Raw genomic sequence first — 15,077 nt, 5'->3', positions numbered from 1 at the left:
AATTGCCAGAGGCTGCAGAAAAACTGATTAGGCCTAGAAGTGTTTTAGGCCAACTGTTTCTGATCAGAGATACAGGAGACAATTTTAGAAAGGCTTTTCACATGTAAAACCATACTTTTAATTTTAGAAAGAGCTATTTCTAAAGCCTGTACTTGACTCACATATAGAAGTATGTGTTAGCAGCAATCCTATATATACTTCCACATATTTTTAAGGTGGGCAGTCCTGGGGGTAGAGTTGGGTAGAGCAGTGATTCCCAACCCTGTCCTGGAGGAACACCAGGCCAATCGGGTTTTCAGGCTAGCCCTAATGAATATGCATGAGAGAGATTTGCATATGATGTAAGTGATAGGCATGCAAATTTGCTTCATGCATATTCATTAGGGCTAGCCTGAAAACCCAATTGGCCTGGTGTTCCTCCAGGACAGGGTTGGGAACCACTGGGGTAGAGTATAGGCTTTACACACTGAGAGGGCAGTAATATAAACAACACCTAGATATTTGGGTGTGCTCAAAATTGCCCTTGCCTAAATATATGCCTGCATTTTATAAAGTGTACATTGGTGGATGTAAAGTCATGTGAAAAAATTAGGACACCCTATGAAATATTCAGTTCTTTCTTAAGAAATGTTCACATATCGATGTCAAATCTTTTTTTTATTTATTTCTGGAAAAGAAAGTGATGTAATTGCAGGTAAACAACAAATATTTTCCTTGATTTACTCATTAAACAAAAGATATCCACAAATATGTGTATTCTAACTGAGGAATAAATTAGGACACTCCCACATAAAGTGGCTCAAATCACACAGGTGTATCACATCAGGTGCACATGATTAGAACATTTTTACTCAGCATTTTGAAGGAGGTTTGCCCTACTTAAACCTCAGACATTTAGTTTGGTGTGTTCATGACTGTTGCGGTGAGAGTGAACACCATGGTGGGATCAAAAGAGCTGTCTGAGGCCTTCAGAAAGAAGATTGTAGCAGCTTATAAATCTGGTAAGGGATTTAAAAAGATTTCAAAAGAATTTGACATTAGCCATTCCATGGTCTGGAAAATAGTGTACAAGTGGAGGACTTTCCAAACAACTGCCAACATACGCAGGTCTAGCCATCCAAGCAAGTTGACACCCAGAGCAGACTGCAAGATGCTATAAGAAGTCTCCAAAAACCCTAAAATGTCATCATGGGACCTATAGCAGGCTCTTGCTACTGTTGATGTGAAAGTGCATGCCTCTACAATCAGAAAGAGACTGCACAAATTTAACTTGCATGGGAGGGTGTGCAAGGAGGAAACCTTTGCTCTCTAAGAGAAACATCAAGGCCAGACTGAAGTTTGCCAGAGAGAACGTAGACAAACACCTGGACTTCTGGAATAGTGTTCTATGGACAGATGAGTCTAAAATTGATTTATTCGGACACCAGAAAAGAAGACATGTTTGGTGTATACCAAATATAGCATTCTTGGAAAAGAACCTCATACCAACTGTGAAGCATGGATGTGGAACTGTCATGGTTTGGGGATACTTTGCTGCAGCAGGACCTAGCCAGAATCCACCATGAATTCTACTGTGTATCAGAGGATGCTTGAGGAACATGTGAGACCATCTGTAAGAAAATTAAAGCTGAAGCGGAACTGGACCCTGCAACACAACAATGACCCACAACATCCCAGTAAATCTACTAAGGACTGGCTGAAAACTAACAAATGGAGAGTCCTGGAGTGGCTGAGTTAAAGCCCTGATCTTAATCCCATTGATATGCTGTGGGGCGATTTGAAATGGGCTGTACATGCAAGAAACCCCTCAAACATCTTGCAGCTGAAAGAATTCTGCATTGAGAAGTGGGCCAAATATTCCTCAGACAGATGTCAGAGACTGGTAGATGGCTACAAGAAACGTCTCACTGCAGCTATTTCAGCCAAAAGGGTTTAGCACTAGCTATTAGGGTGTCCTAATTTATTCCTCAGTTAGAATACACATTTTTGTGGTTCTTTTGCTTCATGAGTAAATCAAGGAAAAGTTTTGTAGTTTACCTGCAATTACATCACTTTCTTTTCCAGAGATAAATAAAAAAAAAAAAAGATTTGACATCGATATGTGAACATTTCTTAAGAAAGAACTGAATATTTCATGGGGTGTCCTAATTTTTTCACATGACTATACCTACCTATAGAATAGGTATGTGGATGGGGGCAAAAGACGTGCCCGCCTGTGGTAGAGCATGCAGATATTTATGCACATCTCTGTGTAGCTGAATGAGTCATGTGCACTGACACTCCTAAAATGACCGCCATAGAGAGAAAACATAATTTCAGAGTTGCTGACACCCTCATCCAGTCTAAGCTCTTCTTTGGATGGGCATGGCCAGAGAAAGGCTGGCCAAGCAATTTAATAGGGGGGCCTTCTATCACAGAGAGTTAAATGTCAACAGGAGGCAGATCTTGGAAGGATGAACTGACCAGAATGCATGGTAAAACAGTGAGATGTGTTGGCAATGTCTCTATGCCATCAAATGGTCTATATGCAAGTGATGGACAGATGACCCATAGACTAACTACCACCACTTACTAAGAAGATTACATTTTCCAAATGCTTCTGTTAGGGGCAGAAGTGAAGGGGTTTGCTCTTGCCCCCAACACCTCTATTAGACCTATTAGGGTTTGAAACGAGGAAAGGGAAGCAGGGAGAAGAGGTACTTATGTTCGCAGGTCTGGAAGGATGGAGGGGGATCCGAGGAGACTCATAAGGCTGATAATGGAATATTTAGCCCCAGATATTCAGTACTGGGGTCCACATATGGTCTGGCACCAAATATCAGGGGCTAACCTAGTTGGTAATGGTCAGGATTAAAAAAAACAAATGCTGACCACTACCAACTAGATATCAATTGGACATGGGTATTGCTCACATCACCTATACTTCTTCCAAAATTCTGCTCATGTGCACACACACACACAGTGAAAGTATACCTTTATAGTAGTTGGCATTTTATAAGAGGATGTTTGCATATGTTCTTGACATTACCTCTGTGAGGAGGGGGGATCCCCATGTTCACTGTATCTTTCAAAGAGGGGAATTCCTGTGTTTCCTAAATATGTCTCTGTGTTCTCTTAATCTAAGTGTAGATTCAGTAGGCAGGCCTCTGTCATGGCCACAGTGAAGCTATCATGCACACTGTGTGGACTCTTCCCACTGCCAGGGGCAGAGAGATACTACTGGTTCTTTTGAAAGAGTCAGAGGTTTGGTTTTTTTTTTTAGCTTGATAAACAGAGTACAGAGAGAGCACAGAAGGCAATTGGAGTCAGAAGGGGAAGGGAGTAGGGAGAAACAATTTGTCTTTCTCTGGTTAATAGTTTTTTGGGAGCTGGCAAAGAATTTCTCTAAGCAGCAGGCTACCTCCATGCATTTAGCTTAGGGGATCAGTGTCCCAGAACCCTGAATATACTAGTGAATTTCTATATGTCCTATTTACTCTCCTTTCATTTGATAGTGTCCTTCTGACCTGCCTCAGGTGCATATAACCAGCCACAGTGTACTACAGAAGGCTCCTGAACTACAGGGATCTATCCCAAAGAGCTTACCTTAATTTTGGTATATTTTGCTGCACTCATGGGTTGCGGTGGCAGAGTGGCAGGGGTTTGAAAATAAAATAAACATAAGAAAAGGTCTGAAATAGAAACTGGTTGGTGTGCTTTAGGATATTACTTTGAAAATGGCAATACAAACTTTACTAAATTGATGTTCAGGCGTTGATTTAGTAGGGTGGGCTTCGGCATACCGGATAAAATGATCAGTGACCACCAAAATATTACCAGTGTTTCAGCTGTCATTTTCCAGACACCTCCACAGTTTGCAAGATGCAAAATATATGCGTAAATCTCAGTAGAAAGAGGCATAAAAATATACTTGTGCAGGCAGACTGGATACATGTGTAAGTGGCAATTTTAGAGGAGAAAGTATACGCATGCTTTCCTTTTCAAAACTTGCTAGTTACATGAATACCAGCTAAATCAACTTATGAAGCTGGCTCTAAACTGACCCTTTTAGCACTCTACTACACTGAAAGTCTTACTCTGTGGTTGGGAATATGGGCTGACTCAATTGTCTCAGAGTTATTTTCTTTTTCTACAAAAGCTGCCTGGATTTCAATCTCACTGGCTTTGTCCTCTTGAGATCATCAGTGTCTTTGCTTCCTTCAGTTGATCCAAAAGATTCAGTTTAAGAATATTTAAGCACAATAGATAATATTCTAAGAGTAAAGCACTTTCTTTGCAGTGAATTGGAGCTATCAGATAAGGTCACGTCATTTAAAAAAAAAAAAAAAAAAAATCCAAAACAGAGGATGACATTTTCAGATTTTTTCAAATATTCAGAAAACAACACAAAGAGGGGCTGCAGTTATAAAGTAGGCAAGAACTGTGTTAAACCTGAATGATACATAAAGAAAATCTCTGATCCCTGCAATGATAAACTCCTGTGCTAGAACTGTTTACATTTAAAAGCAGGCATTTATTTAAAGAAAAGAATAACAAGTTACTACCAATTCTGTGGTTACAATAAATTCTTTCCTTTACAGAAAAAAATTCATGCAAATTAGGAGAACTGGCCGGGCCATTTTCTATGATGATCCCTTTAAAACAGAACAAAAATAACCCAATATAAACCACAGGGAAACCTGAATTACCCTTGACCAACAGCTAAAGGCTTCTTTGGATGCACCTGAACAGCAGCTGAAAAAATGAAGGGCTTGAGAAAAGTCTTTTTCTTAGTCCCAAGTTAAATTATTTTTCCCATGTACTTCTTTTTTTAGCAGCCTAATTTTAGCAAAACACTGTCTCAGCGTTTCTTCTGCCTGACTGAAGTAAGATTAGTCCTCTCACACACAGCAGAATTCAATATTGATGCAAGCAGGTGGCATTACTGCTGTATTGGAAAACACAAGCAGAAACTGAAGCCACTTTCTGGTGTAATGGGTCAGGCAAGACCTTGCTTGACTTTAACTAAGTATGTATTCTGATACTCTGAAGCTGTAGAAGAGAAAAAAAGTTCATGTGTACAAAACCCTTGCTACCAGCTGGCTGGGAAAATTCAGTATGACATGCATGCAAACAAAGAATATAGTAAAATAATCTAGGAATAAAAATAAAACATTCACAGGACTCTACAGAATCTGTCCTAACAGTTGCTTTAGGCATATCAGGTACATGGTCTCCTGCTGCTGTCGACTGAAGCACCTGTGCAGGTAACAAATGAGGCTGGCCTTTTCTCAGGTATGCTCATATGTAATGGAGCTTTTAGGGGGAAATTCTGTAAATGGTGCCTAAAAAGATAGGCGACTGTAATCTAGGTGCCTCTCTCTTGTCAATCACACTTAGTTGCGCTTCTGTAATAGGCACCTTAAAACTTGTAATGTATGCCAGGGTTTTAAAGGCCTATATTATAGGTGCCCAAGTCCTTTAGAGAATCACACCTGGTGGCATTAAGTCCTTCAGATAGGCACCTATAACTCAATTAATTTTTATTTTTTCATTTATGAGCTTAACGCTCATAATTGAAGCTAATTTACTAGCTAAGTTAGGTGCCTCTTATAGAATTTCCCCCTTAATGCCTCCAGCAGAGGCAAGCTGGATTTCCCCACTAGGTTCAGAAAAGAGATGCTGCTGTATTTACCACAGAAATCCTTGATTTTAATATTCAATATCAAGATGCCAGGAAAGCGTCGGTGTCTGAAACATCTTGGCTAAAATGAAGTTTTTTGTGAGAAGCCTCTGCAGGCAGGCAATCGCCATTTTCTGTATTGTTCAAGATCTCCTTATCCTCCCGTTTGCGTTTGTGCACTAGAGTATTTCCTTCCTCGCTCAACTTGCCCTCTGGAATATCCAGGGCTCTCAGGCAGACGATGGCCGCAGCCTGTTCCGCCAACTTCTTTGATTTGTCCCTGAAGAAAAAAGATTTAGTTTACGAATAAGAAAGGATAAATTCATGAAAATCTAATTACATTGTTGAAGAAAAAATAATATCTCTTAAAACAGCAACATACTCAATAAATATCATCTTACCGCTTAGCATTGTTGGATTTGCGGGATATAAATATTTTAAATAAATAAAATAAATAAATAAAAAGGAATGATTTTCTTAACTGGGTTCTCTTTCTTTCCCTGTAATATTTTAAATATTACAAATCTTTCTTCAAACAGAAAAAAAACTGTTTTTATTCAGACAGGCTAAAGAGGCAGTGTTCAGTTGTCTAATACTTCATTATTACATTAAGGTATAGTTCCCTTTTTAACTTTCTTACACACTGAGGGGTCCTTTTACTAAGGTGTGCTAGTGCATCTTAGCGCGCGCTAAATGCTAACACATGGCAACGCGTCCATAGGATATAATGGACACGTTAGCACGCGTTAGCATTTAGCACGCACTAAGACACACTAGTGCGCCTTAGTAAAAGGACCCCTGAGTTTAGAATCCAGTTTCAAACCAGTTTTCAACTATCTTAAAATATATCCTAAGACCAGTTTTAAATACATAATCAGAAAGAATATAGGCCTACATGACATTTAGCTAAGTGAATTAGCATATCCAATGTCATTTATAGAATACTGGCACTGAAGAGAAGAGTCAGAGTGGACACTAATTTTCAAAGGTTTATTAATGCCTAACTTTGAGAAACAGGTCTCCACTTGGGCCTCTGGGAGGAACGCCTTCCCCAATCTAGTGTCGAAGAGAACCCCGAGGAATTCCAGGTGTTGAGACGGAGTCAACCGGCTTTTGGACAGGTTGACCACCCATCCCAGCAACTGCAGAAACTCCACAACCCGAGCCGTAACATGGGAGGTCTCCTAAAAAAGACTTTGATCAGATCAGTCAGTCATCCAGATAGGGACGAACCAAAATGCCCTCCTTGCGCAAAGCCGCCGCCACAACCATCATAATCTTAGTGAACGTCTGTGGAGCTGTGGCCAGACCATAAGGAAGTGCACAAAACTGATAATGTTGTCCCAAGATTGCAAAGCAAAGGAACCGCTGATGAGAGGCCTGAATTGGAACATGAAGATAGGCCTCTGTCAGATCGAGAGATGTCAGAAATTCTCCCGGCTGAATGACCAGAATGACTGACCTCAGAGTCTCCATACAAAAAGACGGGACCCGGAGTGCCCTGTTGACTCCCTTCAGATCTAAAATGGGCTGAAAAGACCCCTCTTTCTTGGGCACCACAAAGTAAATGGAATACCTGCCAGTGCAACACTCCTGGGGAGGCACTGGAACTATCGCCTTGAGGTTGAGCAACTGCTGTAGGGTCTGATGAAAAGCCTGCTTCTTCCAAGCAGCCTGACAAGGGAAGTGAGGAAACAATCTGGCAAAGGGCGAGAACTCCACAGCATAGCTGTCCCAAATCATCTACAGGACCCACTAATTTGGACCCACCCCTGGTAAAACTCCTGCACCTGAGGGCCCACTGGCATCAGGGAAAGAGCCCACAAGGAGTCAATGGGCTGGATGAGTGGGGGAGGGGGAAGCCGCTGGAGGAATCACGCTCCCCCCCCCTATGATGGGCCCCACGAAAGGACTGCATGCGCTGAAAGAAACAGTTCCTGGAAGGCCTAGCAGAAGGAAAAGAGGCATCCCCCCTGACCAGGGCGGTAACGTCGAAAATCACACAAACGCCCCCGAGCAACAGCCCCCCTGCAAAGGACGGCAAGCTCGATCCTCAGGAAGACAGGGCACCTTAGAGTCAGCAAAGGTCTGAACCAACCTATCCAGATCCTTGCCAAATAAGAAAGACCGCGAAAGGGAAATTTAGTACGCTTAGCCTTTGATGCCGCATCCGCTGACCAACCCCGAAGCCACAGGATACGGCAAGTGGCCACCCCAAGAGCCATGGACTTGGCAGAAGCTCGCAGGAGATCATACATGGCATCCGAGAGGTAAGAAACCCCCATCTCATTCTTAGCTAGCTTTTGATCCACCAAGGACTAGTCATCAGACTCCTGGTACAGAGCACACTCAGACCACCTAAAACAAGCTCGAGCCACCAGCCCGCCACACACTGCCGCCTGGACCACCAAGGCAGCTACATTGAAACTCTGCTTAAGAACAGACTCTATCTGCCTATCCTCAGAGTCCTGCAAAGTTGAGCTGCTCTTAACAGGCACCATATGCCGCAGCGCAATGGCTGAGAACACCACATTCAAAACAGGATACAGGCAAGCTATGGACCGCGCAAAACAAAGACATTTCCGGCACCTTCCATTGCGCAAGCACAATATCCCAAATATCCTGATGCATAGGAAAAGAGTGGGATGCTGAACGGATTCCCAAAAGCAGGGGGATTCACCAAACGTAGGGGCTTCTTTATGTCTCCAACGAAGCGGGAAGGACCATTTGGGTCTTTATCTGCCGTCATCTACTATGTTACTATGTTTTTGTGCGTGCACAGGGGCAAACGTAAACATAGACATGGAAATTTTCAGAGACAGGTATCTATTTCCATTGCAAAACAGTAAACAGATTCCATAATATTTTGTAGTAGAAAGTTGACATTGTGGGAATTATGAATACAATGCTGTAAGGGAGCATAATACAAACCAGTAGGTTTGAATTTAGCTCACACCTTTTTCAAATTATAGCTCACATTGAGTAACACTAGGTATTTACCTTTCCCTAGAAGGTATATGATCTAAGTTTGTACCTGAGGCAATGGAGGGTCAAATGACTTACCCAAGACCACAAAGGGGTGGCAGTGGGATTTGAGCTGGGCTTCCCTGGTTCGCAGCCTGACCCTCCTCCACCCAGATTTAATACAGACTTCTGCTTTCTGCAGGCCATAATTCTTTTCATTACAGCACTATGAATGTGATTGTGAACCACTTGTTAAACAGCTTCTCTTGGAAGTAAAATATCAAATCATGCTAACAGTTTGGATGTTTTGAATGACCATAATCAAGCATTACTGCCTTTTCTCAGAGAGACAGAAAGCAGGTACTTTTCACACAGATTTAATAATAAAAATATATTTTCATTCCTATCTTAGCAATCAGCGTAGTCTGGAATTCTTATGCTTTCAGGCGGATTTCTTGGGACACCAGGCCACACAGTGGTATAAATTGATATCTGGATTTATGAATAAAAAACCAAAGACTGGTCTTAGAGACATTTGGAGCATTGAGATTAAGCATCAAATTTCTGCATCTCAATGGCCATGAATTTGGTCTTGGAGAATGAGATGTACAGTGTCTGCATCTATGAGATAAACTTGGTTCTTTCTGTTACATAGAGCATTTTGGACCCCAGTTAGATTACAAAAGTTGGATAACTCTAAGTCTAATAGATGCTGGCACTGTAATCTGGAAGCAGGGACTCTAGATCATTTAATATATTTTTGTCCCTGTATCATGGCCTTTTGGAAATCAATTTGATCTCAAATGAATTGTTTATTAGAAAAACCATGTAGCTCTATCATATGATACAATTCTATTTGGGACGTCTAAGAGAATAAAAAGTCAGGAGTTGCCATTCAACATATCACCAGAAATTGGAAAAATTACACCAGACTTAATTACACCTTCTGGTGGAATTCATTGTGCCATATATACAAAATGGAAAGAACAATTGCCATACAAAAGGGAATTATAATAATTTTAAAAAGATTTGGGGGCCATTGATAACATATTGTAATGATTAGACACCTTTTTACACCAAAAGTATAATTATAATAATGGGAAAGGGGGGATATATGGTTATATTATTGGTTTAATCAATATTTTGAATATAATACATGTATGATATGCTTGATTTACAATATTTGTGGAAAGGGAGGGTGAGGGAGGGGCTTAATTTATGTATTTAAGATGATAATAGAAAAGAATTTCAAGTGATGTGTATGATTTAATTGATGTAATATTGAACACTTGATGTAAGATGTAAAAATGAATAAAGAATTGGAAAAAAAAAATATATATATATATATATATTTTCATTCCAAGATAAACAAAATACTTCCTACTGTTGGCCAATTTGTTTTAAATTATGCAAACAAAAGTAATTCATAAGCACAATTACAATATAAGATTGTATTTATACGTCTCTTGAACCAACCTGAAGCAACTTACAAGCAAAAACAAAAATCCAAACTTCACCCCTTTTTGCCCATTGTCTACATATCATTATCCCTAAATTGTACCTACCATATACTTGATCTGTATTTTTGATTAGCTACTGTTACTGTGGAACAGAATAATCTATCTCGTGGCCTGTGAACCTGAGGTATAAAGAAAATTAAGGTTATGAACTGGAGGGAATAATGATTTTGTTTAGTAAAATTAAAAATGTCAGAGAGCAGGGGGTTCTGCAGATTCAGAGTCATAGGTGCTACTAATTGTGATTTTTTTTTTTAGCATGCACTTGATAAAACTTTGGGCTCCTTTTACGAAGCCGCGTTAGCGGTTTAACGCACATAATAGCACGCGCTAAACTGCTGGACGTGCTAGCCGCTACCACCTCCTCTTGAGCAGGCGGTAGTTTTTCGGCTAGCGCAGGGGTTAGCGCGTGATTAAAAGTTGCGCGTGCTAAAGCTGCTAAAGTGGCTTCGTAAAAGGAGCTCTTTAAGATCATTTTAACTTGCTAAAAGATCCGCTTACACTAAAATATATCGACTACAACATATAATTAATGTGCATGCTCTCAAACTGTATGCCATTGATACACTATGTCCACCAGATCTCCAAACAGAGTATGAACATTACTCAACATTGAGCAAGCTCATTCCTCCTTTTTTGGATGATTCTTCCTCCTTGCTTTTTAACTAGGTAGAAGAAAGCCTGAAACCCAGGACTTTTGCATGCTGAGGAAAGAAGGAGAACAACTGGACCCCGGTGATGAGTTTTAACCCCCTTCAGTACAGAGTTATTTGGGAAAGACTGCGCCTAAAAGAACACTTTTTTTACATTTCTGGTTCTTTCTTTGGAGTTCTAATGAGAAACATTTAGTAAGAGATGAGCACAAATCAGTTCAAACTTATTTTTACTGCAATATAAATCAAATACTGTAAAATATTCAAAACAGCAATATATATATTACTTCAGTCATATAACAAAAATGAAAATCAAAATCATCTGTAATTTTCAATTATTCATAAAAACATCTGTAGAACAATAACAAAAATGCACAATTCAGAAATAAAGTCAGTAATTGTCACTATTCTTTTTCTTGGTGTTTGTATTTCACCAGTGTTATCACAGCAACAAAAACATCACACTACATTTAAAGCAAGTCCACCATATTCCTAACATTTCTCTTTTAAAATGGGTTCCTTCTGGTTTTGTCTTGTGAAGCAGGGGAAATGCCTTTCAGAATCAGAATGCTACATCACCACTACCTGAAGAGTAAGATACCACCTTAGCAACATTGGCTCACATGATGCTATAGAATAGATGTTTTCAAATGAATTTACCTAATAAAATAGTAAGCAATATTTGCCAGTTGAAAATTGCTTCTTCCCTTGGTGGATTTCCAACAGTGACCCAGACACACTTTCTGTCTGTGAGGAGTGAGGAGTAGGAACAAGGTTGAAGATGGAAGGAGAAAAAGGGAGGAGAAAGACATACATCCGCACAGAAGCCTAAGAGTACATTATGATATATAAATTGCAAAATCTGATAGGAATGGAAAACAGGAAATAGCATTTATCTGGGTAGCAGTGCTTGTTATCCAGATAAAAATCACTGAGAAAGATACTCAGCAGCACTATCCAGAGAGCACTGCTGGATACGTTTATAGATAGCCTCATTATTTGGAGTCCAGGGGGTGAGACCAAAGTTAACTGGATAATGGCAATTTTCAGTGCTACTAACAAAGCAGAAAACTATCAACATATACCCCTAACCAGCCTCTGAGATCACAAGCCAAAAGAAGACTTTCTACTCTGCCAGCACAAACCCTCCAACTAGAAAATGCCCACAAGTGCGTTTACTCTCCCTTCTTGCCCAGACTATGGAATGAAATCCCACCTACTACCAGTAGGAATACGTAACTTCATGAAGGCGGTAAAAACCCATCTTTTTATCTAGAACTGTCCAAAAAGACTACTCCTATCCTTAAACCAATGCTTATCCAGATTCTCTATACATCCAAACTCGTGAACCATTTCCTATGGATTATGAGACATTGCCAAAACTGTCCTGTAATTAATCCCAATACCTATGTTAGTTTTGCAAGTAATTGTTAAAGATGTCATACTACTGTAAATAATTTAAACACCTATGCAGATCTGTCCTTCTGTGTATGGAAACTGTCCTGCTACTACAAGAATTCTATTCTCACTCTACTGTCACTATTAGATGTCTCTACGCTAACTTTCTTTCACGAACACTACTAGTAATCACTCCCTGAATTTCTACTCACTGTTATTATCTATGTAAACTCGTAACCCATTCTGGGCTTTTCTGGGAGGATGGGCTAGAGCAGGGGTAGGGAACTCCGGTCCTCGAGAGCCGTATTCCAGTCGGGGTTTCAGGATTCCCCCAATGAATATGCATTGAAAGCAATGCATGCACATAGATCTCATGCATTTTCATTGGGGAAATCCTGAAAACCTGACTGGAATATGGCTCTTGAGGACCGGAGTTCCCTACCCCTGGGCTAGAGAATTTAAAAAATAAGCAAATAATATAAGGATAGTAAAAAAGCAATCCAAAATGTATCTAGATAGTGGTTGAATAATGCTTTTACTAAGATAAAGCCAGGCACTTGTAGCAGTATCTGGAAATATAGGTACAGCAATTATCAAGGTACTGCTGCTGAACATCCAGATTTTTTTGTCCACTTCCTTTGTTGGTTTTATAATATTCTACTGGTCTGCTATGAACTGCTCCAAACCTTATTTTCATTCATAAGATGGCAGATCAATTTATGGTCTTTGTTCCTGATGAGTTTTGGCAACCATTTGATTTTATCCAATAACTTGGAAATTATAATTTGCATTTCAAATTACAGCATCAATTTTCCATTTCCAACACCCATGTATCTAATACATATACCATGATCAATCTGGCTCATAGAAAAGGAGAAAGGGAAAAACTTACAGTTTCATATGTTGGCTGTAGATGGTTTTTAATGCACCATTCGTGCAGGCATGATTTTGGTGTGATGTTTGCTTGATATTCCCTTCTGTGGATACAATGACAGCCAAAATTAATTATCTTCAGATGTGCAGAAGAGCCTGAAAGCTATGAAACAGAATAACCTCTGACTTTATTCTACATCTTTGTGCTATGACTGGTCTCTACTAACCCTGGCCCTCCCCAAAAAAATTCATGTTTGGACAGCACTCAAATTCTATGCTAGCTCAGGAATTAGGAGACTCCTGTGAAGCCGGTGGCTGTTTATTTGGGTAGTGGTATGCGAAGCAGGTAAAAAAAAAAAAAAAAAAAAAAAGAGGTAGCCTGCCCTGGGGGTAAACCTTGGGAAAGACGTTCGTTTGTCACAAAGGTTAAACAACCATTTCCTATTTAGCCATTCTACCCCACTCGTGATTTTATAAACGTCTGTCACATCCCCACTCAGTTGCCCTAATTTTAATTCCTATGGGAAATGTTCTATCCCCTTTATCATTTTTTTAACCTTTTCTAGTTTCTGTGTTCTTTTTGAAATGGGGCTACCAAACCTGTACACAGCACTCCAAGGTACAATCACACCAGTGACTTTTGCAGAAACACAATGATATTCTCAGTTTTATTCTCCATTTCTTTTCGGATAGTACCTAACATTCTATTTGCTTTTTTAAAATCAATCACAGAAAAACCCTTCAACACAAGCACAATGGTACTTCAAAGAAATCAAAATAATGCTAATTAGAAAAAGGACAGGACTGGGGCAAAAACTTTCTGCACTTGCAAGCACTTGCCACAATACTTTTGAAAAATGATATTAAAAATATTAATACTGAACATAGGGGTCCTCAGTGTGAGGTGATAAGCTCAGAAGACAGGGTACAAAGACCCACTCAATTGCTTAAACAAGCCATAGGCCAGAAACTTAACGTTTTTAGCCGCACACCATCATTGGGTGCCCCTATTTATATGCTCATACAGTGAATTACCCTAATAATATTACTAATACCAGAAGTGATAAATTAAATCAAATCAATAAGCAATACTGCAGGTGAGGTCACATATTTATTTCACCTATTTAAGAACATAAGAATAGCCGCTGCTGGGTCAGACCAGTGGTCCATCGTGCCCAGCAGTCCGCTCACGTGGTGGCCCTTAGGTCAAAGACCAGTGCCCTGATTAAGTCTAGCCTTACCTGCGTACGTTCCGGTTCAGCAGGAACTTGTCTAACCTTGTCTTGAATCCCTGGAGGGTGCTTTCCCCTATAACAGGCTCTGGAAGAGCATTCCAGATTTTTACCACTCTCTGGGTGAAGAAGAACTTCCTTACGTTTGTACGGAATCTATCCCCTTTTAACTTTAGAGAGTGCCCTCTCGTTCTCTCTACCTTGGAGAGGGTGAACAACCTGTCTTTATCTACTAAGTCTATTCCCTTCATTATCTTGAATGTTTTCATCATGTCCTCTCTTTTCAAGGAAGAATAGGCCCAGTTTCTCTAATCTCTCACTGTACGGCAACTCCTCCAGCCCTTTAACCATTTTAGTTGCTCTTCTCTGGACCCTTTCGAGTAGTACAATGTCCTTCTTCATGTACGGCGACCAATGCTGGACGCAGTATTCAGGTGGGTGCATACCATGGCCCAGTACAGCAGCATGATAACCTCCTCTGATCTGTTTGTGATCCCCTTCTTAATCATTCCTTTTAAGCATGCAAATCAATTGTATATGTATTTGTAGGCATATACGCATACAAGTGATCTGCATGTACTCTAAATTTTTAGGTGCCCAAATGAATCAAATGCAAGCTCACAAACGCACACCCTTATAATATGTATACTAGTAGCACAGTACAAATGTATGTCCAAAAAAACAGACACATCAGACAGTATCTAGTACTGTTTCCAGGATAGTGAATAGCAAATGACAGATATTTCAAAGTTTTGTTCAAGGGAATGAATATTCATTA

At 40.0% G+C, this 15,077-nt stretch overlaps 1 protein-coding gene across 4 annotated transcripts in view; it reads right to left on the bottom strand.

Moving 5' to 3' along the window:
- Positions 1-3,226: 3,226 nt before the first annotated feature.
- DUS2 (dihydrouridine synthase 2) overlaps positions 3,227-15,077 on the bottom strand; it is a 96,922-nt gene continuing 85,071 nt past the window's right edge. For all 4 annotated transcript variants that reach the window (XM_033941422.1, XM_033941423.1, XM_033941425.1 and 1 more), the window contains 3 exons: positions 13,087-13,171; positions 10,192-10,265; positions 3,227-5,942 (listed from right to left, as the gene is read on the bottom strand). In XM_033941422.1, coding sequence (XP_033797313.1) covers positions 5,705-5,942; positions 10,192-10,265; positions 13,087-13,171 — 397 coding nt within the window. In that variant the 3' untranslated portion in view covers positions 3,227-5,704. The remainder of the gene's footprint in view (positions 5,943-10,191; positions 10,266-13,086; positions 13,172-15,077) is intronic.

The sequence above is a fragment of the Geotrypetes seraphini genome, chromosome 4 (genome assembly GCF_902459505.1).
Source record: "Geotrypetes seraphini chromosome 4, aGeoSer1.1, whole genome shotgun sequence".
In the NCBI taxonomy this organism is placed as follows: Eukaryota; Metazoa; Chordata; class Amphibia; order Gymnophiona; family Dermophiidae; genus Geotrypetes; species Geotrypetes seraphini.
Note: the sequence above shows the minus strand (reverse complement) of the source record. Positions and strands in the feature narration are given on the sequence as shown.